Raw genomic sequence first — 16,559 nt, forward strand, 5'->3', positions numbered from 1 at the left:
GTCTCCCCCTCACCCTCCCTTTCCTCCTCTCCCTCCCTTTCTCTGTCTCCCCCCTCACCCGCCCTCCCTTTCCTCCTCTCCCAGTCTTCCTTTCCCTCCCCCCTTCTCTGTCGATTTCCCCCTCCCTCCCCCACTGCCTCTCACCCTTTCTCCCCTCCCCCCTCACCTGCCTCCCTCCCTCCCTCCCTCTTGCCTGCCAACCTCCCCCTTGCCTGCCTGCCTCCCTCCCCCTCTCTCGCGCAGTCTCCCCTCCCCCTCAGTCTGCTTGGCGCTCCTGCTGCTCACAGCACTGCAGATGAGGCCTCCACGTCTCCCAGTCTGCTAGGCCTCTCTTTCAGCCTCCCCCGCCTCCCTTCAGCCTCCCCCTGCCACTCCCTCCCTCCCTCCCTCCCTGCTGCTCCTCATACCAGCATAGCAACACTGAGCAAGCCAGCAAGGGGGAGGGTGCTCTCGCTCTCTCTCGCAGAGGGGCAATTTCCCTCCATTTTATTTTCTTACCAGGAGGCTAGAGACTGTCAGACTATCTATGGTATGGAACATAAGCACAAAACAAACATTTGTAGCATAAGGAATTACTCATATATAAAATTATCACTATAACACAATCAAACAAAGAGTCAATATGGGACTCAGTCATATTTTTTTTGGTTTGGCACCAGATTGATACACACAACAGCAGATAATGAGCCTCAGCAAAGGGTTAATACAATCATTCTCCTCTGAGTCCAACTGTTGATTTCTTGTCAACCATCTAACCACCAGCATCTCACCAGTGGGTCCACTAAGTCCAGATGCCTCTCACAGACTAGCATAGTTCACATGGACTACACCTATATTCTGTTTCAGGTGAAATATAACAAAATCACAAAGCTTTAGAACCCCGTGTTTTACACACGTAAAACCATGTTAGTAGGTTGTGATTTACTGAAAGATTCACTGTAAAAACACCGGAGACAAAAGGATTTATACCACTAGTGACTGTGTACAGCTAGCTCATGGGTTACATTTGGAAAACCTAACTTGCGGTGCTACTTGTCCAGTCTCCATAAAAGGGGCGTGTCACATCAGAGAATAAGAGGAAGGAAAAGAGGTTAGACTAGGAGGAGCACAGTGCAGCACTTTATTGTTCATAAATGCTAAAGTTAAAAACAAAACAAATAAATTGAAGATCACAAATTAAACATACACACAGAAAAGTCATTAATAGCGAATGCGGTTTGTTTCAAAGGCAACAGCAAACGTCTCGGTGGAAGAGGCTAATCAAGCACAGTCTAGACTACAGAGCACATGGCTACAGAGATCAGTCGAAATGGCCCTTTAACTATGTGGGAGAAGGATATGAGGAACTCTTTCAACAGAACCAAAGTTATTACTGCAAATAAAAAAGTATAATCAATCATAGTAAACAAACAGCGAAAAACAAAAGCAATCAATTATGTTCATTTAAATTTGCATTTATATATAGATATATTATTTAGCAAAAATGCTATGGTTTTGTTCAAAAAAATTAACAAAACATACAGAAAACACCAGCCACCAAAGCAACATCTATCATCTAGCGAACCAATGTAGAACATAAGCAGCTAGCTTGTACACAGAAAGAAAAGCAAATATTTGATGAGTACATCTACAGCAACTTCTCCCCAAAAAGGTCTAAAAGACTGTACAAATATACACTAGCTATTCCTGCATACCTGCAATGAAAAACGTGGGATTTTCTAGTTTCTTTTAAAAGCTAGTAAGTCGTAATGACTCATGTTTTTGCCACAGTTTAACTTGTGGCCAAATGGACAAGAATAAGTACTAATCTGAATGTTCTAGTAAAGTAAACAGAAGGCAAATCATTTCAGTGTTCTCTTTCCCCCTGGAGGTAAAGTATCAACTTTGTTCACAAATCTTACATCACTCATAGTTACTTTATCACTGCAGAGCAGCTTTAATTGGTCTTTGACATGACATGTTTAAACGTCATTGGATGGCTTGTGGAAGTGAAAAGGAAAGAGACTCTCCTTAACACTCTCCTCTTCTCCTTCAAGTCACCATTGACCATTTCCAGCTCTAAAGTTCTGGTGAGGCAGAGTTGTTGGCATGGATCAAATGTAACGTCTCTGTGTGCGTCGTGTCATTTGTTTGTGTCCATTGGTTAGACCTGATGCTTGCCGAGTTGGGCCCTAGTTTTTCCACTTCCCGATTGTCCCAGTTTGGCAACAGCTTCCTTCCCCTTAGCCTGCCTCTCCAGCAGCACTGAACCATATCCATTCTCTACATGACCCTCTTCCTCCTCTGACCCATCCTCCATATCCTCTAGGTCTGAGCTGGAGTGGGCCCCTGTCCCTACCACCTCTCCCTCTCTCCCTGCAGCCAGCCTGTCATTACCCATGGAATTCACTTCTACTGGTCCCGTTTCATCATCACCATCATCATCCATTTCATCCTCATCGCTGTCTGAGTCAATAGCGATTGGTTCTGAGAGATCCTGAGGCCCTCTCTCTTTTAAGGTGCTTCCGATTGTCTTGATTTGGTCGCTCTTGGCCCCACAGTTGGGCTGGGTTGTGGCCCTGGCCCCACTGCCAGACCCTGCTGGCGTAGCCTGCTGGAGTGTGGCACCACCGTTAGCCACCGCCCTCTCCTCCATGCGCTGGATGGCCTGCTCAGACCGCCCGATGCACGTCCTAGACGTCCGCCTCTCCACTGTCTCTCCACTGTCCCCTTTGCCTTCAAACAAGCACTCAGGGTCAAAGGTCAGTTCGTGGCTGAGCCGGCTGATGTCCTGCATGTTGAAGCCCAGCAGCACCTCGGCCTTCTGGGTCTCACAGTCCCGCGTGCATTTCCTCCTGCGGTTGGTGAAGTGGCTGGAGATATCGGACTTCCACAACCACAGACTTGCGGCTAGCTTTTCCACCTCCCTACGCGTTGGGTAGGGCTCGCAGTTGAAGTACTGCGATAGGAAGGCTTTCCGCGCCTCGTACGACTCATCCTCGTGACCTTTGGGGTCAAGGACCAGGTTGACAGGGTCGTCTGGATTCTCTACAAAAGCCGCGGGGCCCTCCGGCTCTCCAGGCGCCAGCTTACGCTGCTTTGGGTCGTTAGGGTCACAGTTTTCGAAGCCGGCCCGTTTGAGGCTAGTGCCCTGGGCCTGAGAGACCCTGGGGGAGGGCGCAGGCCTGCTGTCCTGCCCATTCTGAGTCTTGCCCACACCGCGGCAGTGCACCAGGTGCAGTGTGATGGTGGAGGCTGTCATGTTGCTTGTGTACACACCCAAGCAGTGGATACATTTGTAGGTAAGTTTTTTCTCCACCGGGTGCACGGTTTGGATGACCTGGTGCCTCTCCCTCAGATGGTGTGCCAAAGCATCAGAGATGGGGCCCTTGAGAATGGAGAAGCACAGCGGACACAGAGTCTTGCCCACGTCTTTTTTGTACGGCACGGCCGCCTGAGGTGCACTCTTGGCAGGTGAGCCCTCTTCTGAATCAGAGGGCATCTTTGGGGGTTGGCTGGGCACGGTCCTCTTGCCCGTCTGTGTGGACGATGAGGCACTCTGGGCATGGAGGGCCACAGACTCATCTGGTGCGTCTCTCATGTTGTAGGTAGTGACAATCAACTGGACGTTCTTGGGGTTGCCCTGCTGCAGGGTGAGGTCGAAAGTCAGAGGGGAATCGGTGCGCGGCCCCACCGCCTCGTCCGGGTGGGACTGTCGCATGTGTGCCACAATCTTCTCCACGTCGTTGAAGGTGGCGCGGCAGTGTGGGCAGGACAGGCCGTGGATCAGCATGTGGTTGAGGAGTGTGTCGCTGGGCAGGTAGCGGTTGCAGTACAGACACTTGCTGGTGAAGTTGTGGATCTTCATGATGTAGTTGGCCACGGCAGGGACCTTCTCCGCCTTGTGCTCCTTCTCAAAGTGCGAGCTGTACACATTCTCAGGGAAGAGCTCGTTGCAGATGGTGCAGATCTTCCACTTCTGTGTGTACGACGTGCCCAGGACAGAGCTACCCCCCTTCCCCTTGGCCGTGACCGAGGCTACCGTAGCGGCAGCCGCCTGGACTCGGGAGTTGAGCGTAGACGAGGAGGAACTCACCACTATGGGGCTCCGCAAGCCACCAGGGAGGTTCTGTTTGGCAGCCTGAGAATGCTGGGGCACAGACACCTTTGCGTTGCCAGGCAGAGTGATTCTCACCTGCTGCACGCCTATAGAGAAGGATTGAGTAGTCCCGCTTTTTAACCCAAAAGCCCCCTGCTTCAGGTGAACCCCAGACAGGAGTCCTGTTGAGCTCAGGCCTGACTTTGGGATGACGATCCTGCTGAGGTTCTGGGTAGAAACGGAGCGGACTCCCCCCACTGTGGTGGTCACTAGCTGACCTTTAGGTCCTACCCCGATGACAGTCTTCTCCCCAGTCTTCGGGGATACCATGATGACAGGTTTGGCGCGAGGCACCACCACGTTTGTGTGACCAATCATGGCGGTCACCTGGTAACCGATGCGCTCGTGGTCCTCAATAACATGCTGCACCAGTGCCTCATAGGTACGTGGCAAAAAGAGGCAGCGCTTGCAGTGGAGGGTGTTGCTGTTGGCGTTAGCATTGACATTGGTATTGGTATTGCTGCTGCGGTCTGTGTTCCCTGTGCCCGTGGTGGTGCCTGCTGCGGCACCGTTGGGCGTGGTCTTTTCCCCAGGCTTAACCAGGTAGGGCTTGGCCACATGCTGAAAGTGTTCTCTGTAGATGTGCTTGCGCACCACGTTGTAAAGCGGGTCCCTGTAGGTGCATTTCTTGCAGTAGTATACGGCCTGCTCGATGCTCTCTCCAGGCCTCTTGCCCAGCTGCATGCCGTCCTTCAGCCCCCCCACTGCCCCCTGCATGCCGCCGGGACCCTGGCGCACCACGTTGTTGGGCATGTGGAACAGCTTGATGTGCGTCTCCAGGGTCTTCTTGTTCCCATTGTAGGTGCAGTAGGGGCAGTTGAGCAGGATGCGGCTCTCAAAGTCCTCGCTGTGGACATTGCGGAAGTGGCTCTTGTACGCTGAGAAGAATTTGGAGGAGAAGGGGCAGCCGGAACAGCAGAAAGGCTTTGATCTGTAGTCCTGGGAGACGGGGGAAATAGAGACAGTGGTCAGTCATTTGATGACATTTATTCCATGTAAATAACACATTATTTATTGAAGATAAACATACGATAATAGTGCACGTAAAACACGGGGAACTAGCGCGCTAACGTTAGCTAGCAGCTGCTAACTGAGTATTAGAAAGGTGCCCCGCATGAGCTCTTCAGTCGGTGCTGATTCTGAGCGCCACTCGGTGCCCAAGTTTAGCGAGCCAAAATCGGTGTCATGTTTACCGACAATATATCCCAGTTAAAAGCTTTTAAGAGACAAAAGAGCTAAAATACACCCTCCCTCCCACACCCTCCCTCAGTCTCCCTTACCCCCTCCCTCCCTCGGTCTCCCTTCCCCCCTCACTCGGTCTCCCTCTCCCTCCCTCCCTCGAAAATACAGGGTGTTCCAGGGAGCCACTCCAGGCAGGTAGTGAGCCACTCACCTGGGCTTTGGTCAGTGAAGGATCCCACACACACACATCATCCCAGGTGGTGTGCTTGATGTAGAACTCGTTATTATCAGGGACGTAGTCTTTGTAGTCCTAAGGGGAGAGAAATACATGATTAATCACAATTCATATAGAATCAATGCAAAACATCAAGTCTGATAGAGATGATTTGCTAGGAGGAGTCGACCTGTTATGGTTGTGGATGACTGGGCTTGTTAATTATGACATCAAACAGACATGAGAAATTTGAGGCCTCCTAAGTTGAAATGTACTAGACTGATTGATGAATTAGCTATTAAATGAATGAGCTATTATCGCTTCATTTTTGGAGGGGAAAAAAACAGTGTGATAAAATGTGTCAAGGGCACGCTCACCCATGGATAGTAGAACAGATCAAATGATGTGCCGCTCACCTCAATGTGGTCTTTACAAAACTCCAGGCCAATGTCTCCCAGAACCCGCTTGACATTTCTCCTGGCTTTCCGTAAGCTGCCCAGGTTGTTGACCGGGAGCTGGAACATTCTGCCCACCTGGAGAAGGGAGGGACACAGGTAGGTGGACAGGGGTGAGCAACAGGCGAGGTCAGGGGTGTATTCATTAGACGAAGACCATAGCAAACAGTTGCAAAACGTTTAGAAACAGAAAACGTTTACTCCAAATGGAAAAATGTTTTGCAATGAAAACAAGAGTTTCTATTGGACAAATTCAGGTAGGTCCCGCCCTGTTTCATTCTGTTTGCTTCCGTTTAGTTCCTAGTGAATACACCCCAGGTCAACATATGAACTGATCATTGTTGTAGAGAGCAGAGTTAAGCAGACCCAAAAGAAAAACCTTAGTGTCACCCTGGGTGATGGAAACACACTTCCAAAAGAATAACACTAGAGCCAACATTAACATAATCACTGGAGTGACTCTAGTGCTCCTATGGAAAAACGCCACCACAAGAGTACCTGCTTCCTGTCAGTCACCTTTCATCATAAAACCATCAGTGGTTTTCCTCAGCTGCATCACTCGTCAAGTCTATCCTTTATGACCCTACTACCACCTTTATGCGTCTGGGCTGTTTGATTTGTTATATTCCAGTCAATGCTGAACAATGGAAACACTATAGAATTGATTCTCTACTCAGGTTCAAAGGTCAGGACAAGAAGCTTTAGCGACAAGCAGCATAAGGCCAAACACTCGTCACCCACCCACCCATCCATCCACCTATATGAGCTGAATGCTGTCTGGCTGCCTGACTCCCTCGCTGAGCTGAATGCTGCCTGACTCCCATGGCTTATAGATGGCGCTAGAGGACAGCTCTGCCTCCATTATGTAAGGCCTCCATTGCTCTGCCTCCATTATGTAAGGCCTCCATTGCTCTGCCTCCATTATGTAAGGCCTCCATTGCTCTGCCTCCATTATGTAAGGCCTCCATTGCTCTGCATCCATTGCTCTGCCTCCATTATGTAAGGCCTCCACTGCTCTGCCTCCATTATGTAAGGCCTCCATTGCTCTGCCTCCATTATGTAAGGCCTCCATTGCTCTGCCTCCATTATGTAAGGCCTCCATTGCTCTGCCTCCATTATGTAAGGCCTCCATTGCTCTGCCTCCATTATGTAAGGCCTCCATTGCTCTGCCTCCATTATATAAGGCCTCCATTGCTCTGCCTCCATTATATAAGGCCTCCATTGCTCTGCCTCCATTATGTAAGGCCTCCATTGCTCTGCCTCCATTACGTAAGGCCTCCATTGCTCTGCCTGCCCCGTTTTCACAGAATGGCGCCTCCTATTGAGTCAGCATCAGAGCACAACATTTACAATGAGTCTGCAGGGGAGTGGGGGCTGGGTGGGTAGCTGGCAGAGAATAGCCCCTCTCTACAGCTGACAAGAGTTAGAGGAGGAGAGGAAGAGGGGGATAGTAGTAATCTTAAACCTTAGGCCTAAAAACGAAAACCATGTCCTCTCTCTAATATACAACTGAGTTCTGCCTGTCCTTCTAAGCATCAATGATGACATTTCCTCTGGTCACCTCTGATCCTCCAAACTCACATTGCTTACCAAAACAAAAGTTGATTGTATCAGTCATACCCTGTCAGCAAAGGGTCATCTATGACCACAAACACCAAAGGAAGAGAGTTGGCATTTAAGTAGAACACCTAGCTAAATGACTGAAAGGTTCAAATCAGGATCACCACCGCATTCTTTCTCCTGATTGCTCTCACACTGGGACCATGAGAACAGATGGTTGAATCAATAGAGGGTATAAAACTAACCTCCAAGACAATGTCGACACCATACATAAATTGCTGGAAACACTGTTTCACATAGACATTGTGTTAATTGTGAGAGGTGAATAAAGGAGGCGAGACTACTTTTTCATCTGACATCAATTGTATTTCGACACTCAAAATCAAACCTGCGATGTGCGGATAACAACCCCTTGTCACCTAGCCTATCTATACACACACACACACTCACTCTCGCTCTGTGGGCAAGTTGCTGAATGAGTCAGGATAACGTTACCAGGCTAGAAATTGGAAGAAAAATACGGTTCCATTTGATAAGGGAAGGGACCTAATATAGGTCAAATGTGGCTAGTAATAAATAGCCAGGCGAGTAGGGGAGGTTACTCACGAGCTATCACCATCTCCCCACTTATCAATGTGGTTAAGGCTTTGATTGAAGTCAATGATTAGTATTGTTTAATGTCTATATCTGGTTGACAAATGAAAGAGGATATAAATATTTCTAACACGATTACTACATGCATCTTACCTCACGGTTTTACGGCCAAATAACATCTGATCTGGTAATATTTTCACTAACGTTAAGATCGATAGCTGATAGTAGCTTGCTAGCAGTAGCTAGTGAGCCACCACAAAGGGAAGCGCACGTAAAACACGGGGAACTAGCGCGCTAACGTTAGCTAGCAGCTGCTAACTGAGTATTAGAAAGGTGCCCCGCATGAGCTCTTCAGTCGGTGCTGATTCTGAGCGCCACTCGGTGCCCAAGTTTAGCGAGCCAAAATCGGTCTCATGTTTACCGACAACTTATGATATACGCGATCATAATATTCCACATGATGTTTCATTTGCTATCCTCAATGATCAATCCATGTCATACTAGAGTATCAATTTTTTCCCCGACCGTAACTATGACCGAACAACGCATCATCATAACGTTACCGTAGCTAACCCAGTTAGCTATCACTGGTGTATCCTAACTAGCTTGGTTGTCTGAAAAGCGGAGTATGAGGAGTTTACCTGGTTTGAAATCCGGTGCTCCTGTTGTAGTAAATTATATAACTTCAGAGAAACAAGGCACTCTCACTTTCCCTCCTAGTCCTCCAGATAAGCAGCTGGGGCTAACCGCCTTGCAGTCTTCTCTCCAAGCGGTCACACCACACCGAGAGAGGAAGCTCGACTCCTCTCACTACTATCCGACACAGACTATCCTTCTCGGCTACCGGGGATGAAGTGCCACTGAAACTCATTTAGTTAGCTAGATAAACATCTAGAACGCCCATTGTAGGAAAAGATAGCGTGGCTAGCGTTGTAGTAAATATTACGAGGAACCCCTCATCCAAAAATGTGTTAACTCTGTGAATGTTCACTGATAACGCGCTCCCATCTCTTCCTATAGAGACAATACAACCCTAGCCTGGAAACTGCCCTATCCAAAATGGCGCAAATGAAAGGGCGGAAGTGACATATGTTTGATTAGCATAAAAAGCTCATCTTTATATCCATATGAGTCGAGACTTATACAACTCAATTAGTGTGTGGTAATCAATTAGCTATCTATGCTCATACCGTTCAAGACAGGCCTCTGATTTTGGCCTTGGTCGTTCTTCCACGTCTGTCAGGGGCAAGTAGTTTCTATGCCTGAGGGACTGGGGTAAACAAGCTCGAGCTGTATTTACCAGATTCAACCAACAGCAGGCGCACTCTAGTTTAGCATGGCATGAACGCATGCGTTATAGGACTACATCTGGCTTCCTACACTGCAGAGGGTCGGATGTATACAGTGCCTCAGTACTCACAGTGCCTTTGCGCTTGCCCAACGTCAGAGTGCTATGAGAACAGTAGGTGGCGCTGTTCTATGTTCCCATTACACTAAACTCACCGGGACTACTTTCCCGAGAGTCTGGGGCATTTCCCAAGCCTGAGGGCAAATTGTTCTCTGCCCATCTTGGCATGGGCCCCTGTGAGATTGGGGTGGTGGTGGGATGGAGGGACCATATCATGTGATAGATTGATGGGTGATAGATATGGCCTCCTTCATGGTCTCATCTTTTTTATGCTCAAGGATTATTTCTTCCCAGGCAGCGAAAGCAAGGCCATCCTTGACTTCTCCCCATCGCACCATGTTCTGGGCAGTACATGCCAAACTAATATCATCCTGCTAGATTGGGTTTGATCTGAATTTTACATATTTTGTGAGAACTTCAGATCACTGGGTAAAGAAAGAAAATACTTTTACACTCACCGTCTGCTCCAAATTGTGTCACAACTAACTATTGATGCAGCGCAGGTTAAACAATGCGGTCAATTAGCACACTAACAATGTGTATTGTATTTGTTGCTGCCTATGCACATTTGACAGTTCACATAGATTCCAACGAAGGAAACAGCCATGCAGCGACCAATTCAACATATTAGGAAATAATGTAAAGTATTTATTACTATTTATTTTTACAACAATCACAGGTCTCTCAGTTTAGGGTGAATACAAAATCTTTGAAAAATGTGAAAATAAGTTGATCCATCTATAAGAACACATCAGAAGGAACTTGTGACTGTTTATACCTGGACTTATGTTTCAAAATCTGTCTGTTTGGAGCACAGGAGGTTGGTGGCAAATTAATTGGGGAGGACGGGCTCGTGGTAATGGCTGGAGCCGAATTGGTGGAATGGTATCAAATACATGGTTTGATGCCATTCCATATGCTCCGTTCCAGCCATTATTATGAGCCGTCCTCCCCTCAGCAGTCTCCACTAGTTTGGAGATACATTTAGAGTAGAGGAAGGGAAGATTGAGTATTCTAATTTATTACCATCTGTGCTTTTCTTGTCAATAATCAACTACTCATAAAAAAAGAGCGTAGTCTGTCCATTTTCCTGACTCTTATTTTGGCTAATTACTGCACTAAGACCCTTACTGAATGACTAAAAAACATCACATAAGCAATGCTGCTGAGTCCTAGAGCATCATAAATCATGTTGTCGCGAAGAGAGTAAGCAGTCCTTTCAGGAACGACACTATTTCATTTCCTCCCAGTTTTGACTCCCCATAAACACGATCCACGAACGAAATTGGAACCTGTTTGGAAGACAGAAAAAGTATAGTTTAACTTACATACAACCTATTGACATGACAAACAGAGCGTTCAAAATGGTACAACAACACAAAACACACAAAGGGTTGAAAGTCCCCACCTCTCCAATGGTGTAGTTCAGCTGTCTAGCACGGACAATCATCTCCATCTGAAAGACGTAGCCTTTGGACACACACCGCTCCACCAGACTCTCCAGTACTTCCTTCTTGTAGAGCCTGATGTCACCATGCATTAGAACAAACACAACGTGAGATAACACTCACTACGTTGCTGTCGAAAGAAAACCTCTCATCTCCAAAACAGAAACTTTTCAGGAAATTGAAAAAACGGCCATATTTTCCCATTAACAAGCATATAATTACGAAACTTCAGAAGCTATTTTGAATAAATTTTATTGGTCCTGTTCAGAGGACTGCTTTCAAAAATGTTTTATTGACATAAATGGAGTTACAAGGTTTTCATCTGACAGTGACTAATAGCTCACTGATAGAAGCTGATGTGCCAGTATGTAAGTGTGATAACTGTACCTGCTGTTCTTCACACTTATTTACATTTTGCCACTTACCTGAAGCTGCCAGTCAGGTCTGATGCCCCAGGTCTCAGCAGCACCTGTGTGACATAGTTAGCTCCCCGACTGTAAGAGAGAGAGAGGGAAGGACAAAACGAGATGAGGAAACTTGAATATTTAATTAAAGTTTGGTGCTTGCTTTGTGTGCTAGCACAAGCAGGATAACTGACAGCCAACAATTTTAATGTAGCAGAAGTGAGAGCGTGCCACTGCAGTCACCTGATGAGTTTCCTGCGCAGGTCCCAGCCGTATACGCCCCCGTCTCCTCTGTATCGGGTGCCTGACACCAGATCATACCCGCCTTCTCTCTGTTTCCTTGGAGACAAACACATTCACATCAGCTACTTGGCAACAGACGATCATATGGTAGAGATGCAGTGGGCTATTGAACGTGTGGATTTCAGAAAAATATTCACATTTTTGTATAAATTAAAATAGATGACTTACTCTATGAATTCTGGAATAAATTTAGGCTGTAAACAAAGGCAAAATGGATGTATTTTAGCATGTATGCATTCAAAGGTTTTAAAAAGACAATTCTGTCTATGAAGCATTCGTATACAAATAGGCCTATTTAACCAAGCAAGTTTTATAACACCACAAGTAACCTCCTGAATAATAAAAGGAACTAAAAATAGTATTGGACTAAAACATTGTGAATATTGAATGTACAGGGTCCGTAGCCACTATCCCACCCTGTTCATCTGCTATTGTATTGTCCCCTCCAGATATATAGAAGATCCACTCACATGATGGGAGAGGTCTGCGTCCATTATGAAGACATAGTTCCCTGTAGCATGTCTAATGCCATGGATGTAGGCAGTACCTGTATGAAGAATCAAATGACATTATCAGACGTGTGTGTAGAGTGTCTGAGATATTCTTCTAAATACAGATGCAACACTGTGTTCACTTTAATTAATGAGTATGTGACACTTGCCTAACCCTAGTTTCTTTGCTCTTGGTCGAAGGAGCTGGAGAAAAAACCCAACACAGAGCAGAGAAAGAATGAGTGTTGTGTTATGTCAGCAGGTATGTGAATGTCAAATTACAACTACTAATATCTATTCCAATCACTTACTATCTTGTCCTCTCCGTATATCTTCTGCAGTTGTTCTGCCACCTCAAGTGTCCCATCTGGACTTCCATCATCAATTACAATAATCTCATAGTTATATCCACTGCAAATAACAAACAGATGTTTCAACTCAGCACACAACAAATAATATGCTAATCTGACAACTGATTAAAACAGGGACTTTACAATTAACTATCATTGTTCCAGTTATAGCTTCAGTCAAAATGTATTCATTGGCCCTCCTGTAGCTCAGTTGGTAGAGCATGGCGCTTGCAACGCAAGGGTTGTGGGTTCGTTTCCCACGGGGGGCCAGTATGAAAAATTGATGCACTCACTAACTGTAAGTCGCTCTGGATAAGAGCGTCTGCTAAATTACTAAAATGTCAATTGGATCACTAAAAATACAAATGTGCAAGATCTGTTGAAATGGAGTTTATTTTTATTTTACCTTTATTTAATTAGGCAAGTCAGTTAAGAACAAATTCTTATTTACAATGACGGCCTACACCGGCCAAACCCGGACGACGTGTGCGCCACCCTATGGCCGGTTGTGATACAGCCTGGAATCGAACCAGGGAGTCTGTAGTGACGCCTCAAGCACTGAGATGCAGTGCCTTAGACCACTGCATTAGTTCGCTTACAAGATTTACTCTTTTAAAGGCACAACATGTAAAATGTCATTGCAGTCTTTGATGTCTATGGAGTACAGTGTTGCTTGTTTAAATAATTGACTGGCCCACCCACAACTTCCTTTTGTTGTTATGAAGAGGTAAGGCATTTGTAATAAGCTCATTAAGGTATTTATAAGTCATATTCTGAAGAAAAAAAACCGGGGGTATTTCATAAAATGATATTACAAATGAGCGGCTGGAAATCTCAACAACAGATTGTTAAAGTAAGCCATTAGCTGTCCCCTGGCAAATCAGATTTTTAGTGACAGCTCATCACCGATTGTGGGCTACAGATCTTGTCATTCACTCTGGGCTAGAGCTTCTGTAACTAATGACTTGAAACGACTACTAACCTTTCACCGAAGTACTTCACCAGTAGCCACACAATAAGAGGTAGGTTTTCACGTTCATTGTAAGTTGGCAACAACACGGAATATTTATCACCATTTACCCGGCTTTGCTGCGAACCTTTTCGGCTTGCCATGTTGGAATGTTGAGCCGGATGCGGGTGCTCTCAAAAATATCCACCCATGCAACAAATTCTTAAAATAATGGTTCCTAGGAATATAGCTACCACTAGGTGGAGGTATTGCAACAAATAATACGTCTGTTGATTGGAGATATTGGATAATACTGATCCTATTCAACTGCCAATGTTATTCCCCAGTAACAGTAGCCTATTTAATAGTATTGTCTTGCAATAGCTACATAATATAATCATTATCTCATTGAAGTAAAAACTTGCCCACTGTTTGGGGATGAAGAAAGTTTGAACCAGTGCACTTTTATAGACACTCTCCATTGCCATCCTGCTGTAGAAACATTTAGACCAGGGGTGTCAAATGTCCGGCCCGCGGGCCGAATCAGGCCCGTAAACGGGTTTAATCCGGCCCCCGAGATGATTTTGTAAAGTATAAAAATGAGCTGCAATTATTCAATAAAATAAACTGCTGTTCCAATTGTGTCCACTGGATGGCGCAATAGCAATTGTGTTAAGCAAGCAAAGTGTTTATACCGCAGTCCGGATGAGCTACTTTGTTTTGCCCGTGATATTTATTACGGCTTCTACTTTTAACATTATGTGCTTTGGCACCCTCACTGCCCCAATATGTCTCTGTCAAAAAAGAGAAAAGTGGACACAGAGTGCAAAGTGTTCCAAGAAAAATGGTAATCCTCCTATTTATTCACGGAATTGAATGGGAAAGCTGTATGTTTGGTGTGTTCACAGCATGTTGCAGTGCTGAAAGAATATAACCTTCGTCGCCACTATGTGAGTCTTCATGCCGACAAATATGACTTTCAAGGACAGCGGAGAAGAGAGAAGGTGAATGAACTGTTGGCGGGTCTGAAGAAACAGCAGTCTATGTTTACTCACAGCCAAGACATCAGTGACGCTGCAGTGAAAGCTAGCTACCTCATTGCTAATGAAATCGCAGTGGCTTCAAAACCATTTAGTGAGGGTGAATTTGTAAAAACATGCATGATGAAGGCAGCGGAGATTGTGTGCCCTGAAAAGCGCCAGGCTTTTGCAAATATCAGCCTGACAGGAAACACAGTTGCAGACAGGATTTCCGATTTTTCAGTGGATTTGGACAGCCAGTTGAAGCAAAAAGTAAAGTCATTTATTGTGTTTTCGGTTGCAATTGATGAAAGCACGGACATTACAGATGTTGCACAACTGGCCATTTTCATCCGCGGAGTTGATGACACATTGACCGTCACCGAGGAGTTCGTGGAGTTGGTGTCGATGACAGATACAACGACAGCAGCTGATATTTTCACCGCACTTGTCGGCGCGCTGGACAGGGTCGGAGTGGACTGGTCCCGCGCTGTCAGCCTGGCTACAGATGGTGCGCCCTCAATGATCGGGAAAAAAGCAGGCGTTGTGACAAAGTTCAGAGAGAAAGTGCAATCTGCAAATGGAGGATGTGATTTTTGGACTTTTCACTGTATTTTGCACCAGGAGGCTTTGTGTTGCAAGTCATAAAGATGGATAATGTCATGAAGGTGGTCATCCAAACTGTTAATTTCATCCGATCCAGAAGCCTGAATCACCGTCAGTTTGACAGCCTTCTCAGAGAGAAAGACCACATCTATGGCCTGCCATGCCACACTGAGGTAAGATGGTTAAGCCGAGGTGCTGTGCTGAGGCGTTTCTTTGATTTACGAGAAGAAATTGAACAGTTCATGGAAGAAAAGGGCAAACCAGTGTTAGAATTTCATTCCGCAGAATGGATGCAGGACCTTTCATTTATGGTGGATGTTACAGAGCACCTGAATAACTTGAACAAACAGCTGCAAGGGCGCAACAAAGTTGTCACACAGTATTATGACAGCATACGTTCTTTCAAGTTGAAGCTGTCATTGTGGGAGACGCAACTCGCCGGTGGTGATGCAGCTCACTTCCCCTGTCTGAAAAATGTGTGCGCGACCCAACATGTGGCAGACATGAAGCGGTTCAAAGATAAAATAACGGGACTGTTACGGGAGTTTGAGCAACGCTTTCAGATTTTTGGTGAACTGGAGAAAGACTTCAACGTTTTTTGCTCGCCATTCACTGTGAATCCCTCTGATATGCCCGTCAGCATCCAACTTGAAATAATAGACTTGCAGTGTGACTCGGATTTGAAGGGCAAATTTGCCGCAGCTGGCTTGGACACATTTTATCAGAATCTCTTGCCAGGTTACCCCAACTTGACAGCCCTTGCTGCAAAACTGTTGTGCATGTTTGGAACCACATATCTTTGTGAGCAAGTTTTCTCTGTAATGAGCATAAATAAAACAAAGCTGTGCACAAGCACTTGAATCACATCCTGAAGTTGGCTGCCACTCAGGATGTGACGCCTGATATTGATGCGCTGGTGAAAGCTAAAAGATGCCAGGTATCAGTAGTCAAATAAACTATGCAACCCCACTTAAAGTGCTGCATGAGACACCCTGATATAGTTCTGTGATCTGTGATATACTTCTGTGAATCACTGAGGCATTGTGTGTTTGTGTGTTCTTTGTCCTCAGAACTTTCAAATAACTTGATGTGTTTTATGATTAATAGTGATGTTGTGCTTTTGGACACACTGTCCTCAGGCTCCAGCTTTATGTTTTATGTTTTTATCTTGATGTGCTATTCTTTTTAATTGTTTTTATTTTATTTGTATATTTAACCTATTCTTGACTCTGTGGTTCTTGCACTTGTTTGGGGAACAGGATTTCATTATTTGTATCTACATTTCTGCCTGAGAAATGACACCCTGATATAGTTCTGTGATCTGTGAAACAGTTCTGTGAATCACTGAGGCATTGTGTGTTTGTGTGTTCTTTTTCTTTAGAATTTTCAAATAAACTTGAGGTGTTTTATGATTAATAGTGATGTTGGGCTTGTACTA

The 16,559-nt window shown here is 45.7% G+C and overlaps 2 protein-coding genes across 3 annotated transcripts; both read right to left on the bottom strand.

The window, feature by feature from the left end:
- Positions 1-1,106: 1,106 nt before the first annotated feature.
- Positions 1,107-9,393, bottom strand: LOC311149825 (activity-dependent neuroprotector homeobox protein-like). 2 transcript variants are annotated; one of them, XM_084187054.1, is made up of 4 exons: positions 9,334-9,393; positions 5,951-6,067; positions 5,532-5,630; positions 1,107-5,077 (listed from the first exon to the last, which is right to left on the bottom strand). In XM_084187054.1, the coding sequence occupies exons 2-4, from the start codon at positions 6,056-6,058 to the stop codon at positions 2,144-2,146; spliced, it is 3,141 nt and encodes a 1,046-aa protein (XP_084043180.1). In that variant the 5' UTR covers positions 6,059-6,067; positions 9,334-9,393; the 3' UTR covers positions 1,107-2,143. The 2 variants fall into 2 exon arrangements, with proteins under 2 accessions (XP_084043180.1, XP_084043179.1); XM_084187053.1 differs by lacking the exon at positions 9,334-9,393 and adding an exon at positions 8,785-9,229.
- A 787-nt stretch (positions 9,394-10,180) lies between these two features.
- On the bottom strand, positions 10,181-13,678 carry LOC311150315 (dolichol-phosphate mannosyltransferase subunit 1). The gene is made up of 9 exons (XM_084187721.1): positions 13,530-13,678; positions 12,509-12,608; positions 12,368-12,401; positions 12,177-12,253; positions 11,875-11,900; positions 11,647-11,742; positions 11,425-11,493; positions 10,960-11,074; positions 10,181-10,843 (listed from the first exon to the last, which is right to left on the bottom strand). The coding sequence occupies exons 1-9, from the start codon at positions 13,658-13,660 to the stop codon at positions 10,739-10,741; spliced, it is 753 nt and encodes a 250-aa protein (XP_084043847.1). The 5' UTR covers positions 13,661-13,678; the 3' UTR covers positions 10,181-10,738.
- Positions 13,679-16,559: the final 2,881 nt, after the last annotated feature.

The sequence above is a fragment of the Coregonus lavaretus genome (genome assembly GCF_964263955.1).
Source record: "Coregonus lavaretus genome assembly, chromosome: 22".
Taxonomy (NCBI): domain Eukaryota; kingdom Metazoa; phylum Chordata; class Actinopteri; order Salmoniformes; family Salmonidae; genus Coregonus; species Coregonus lavaretus.

What these genes read in the sequence shown, in the direction of transcription:
- LOC311149825 (XM_084187054.1), bottom strand. Translation starts at nt 6,058, where the DNA reads ATGTTCCAGCTCCCGGTCAACAACCTGGGCAGCTTACGGAAAGCCAGG. An exon ending in TTTGTAAAGACCACATTGAG is followed by an intron (nt 5,631 to 5,950) that starts GTGAGCGGCACA and finishes CTCTCCCCTTAG; the next exon opens with GACTACAAAGACTACGTCCC. An exon ending in CTTCACTGACCAAAGCCCAG is followed by an intron (nt 5,078 to 5,531) that starts GTGAGTGGCTCA and finishes CCCGTCTCCCAG; the next exon opens with GACTACAGATCAAAGCCTTT.
- LOC311150315 (XM_084187721.1), bottom strand. Translation starts at nt 13,660, where the DNA reads ATGGCAAGCCGAAAAGGTTCGCAGCAAAGCCGGGTAAATGGTGATAAA. An exon ending in TATACGGAGAGGACAAGATA is followed by an intron (nt 12,402 to 12,508) that starts GTAAGTGATTGG and finishes TTTTTTCTCCAG; the next exon opens with CTCCTTCGACCAAGAGCAAA. An exon ending in AGCAAAGAAACTAGGGTTAG is followed by an intron (nt 12,254 to 12,367) that starts GCAAGTGTCACA and finishes TTCTTCATACAG; the next exon opens with GTACTGCCTACATCCATGGC.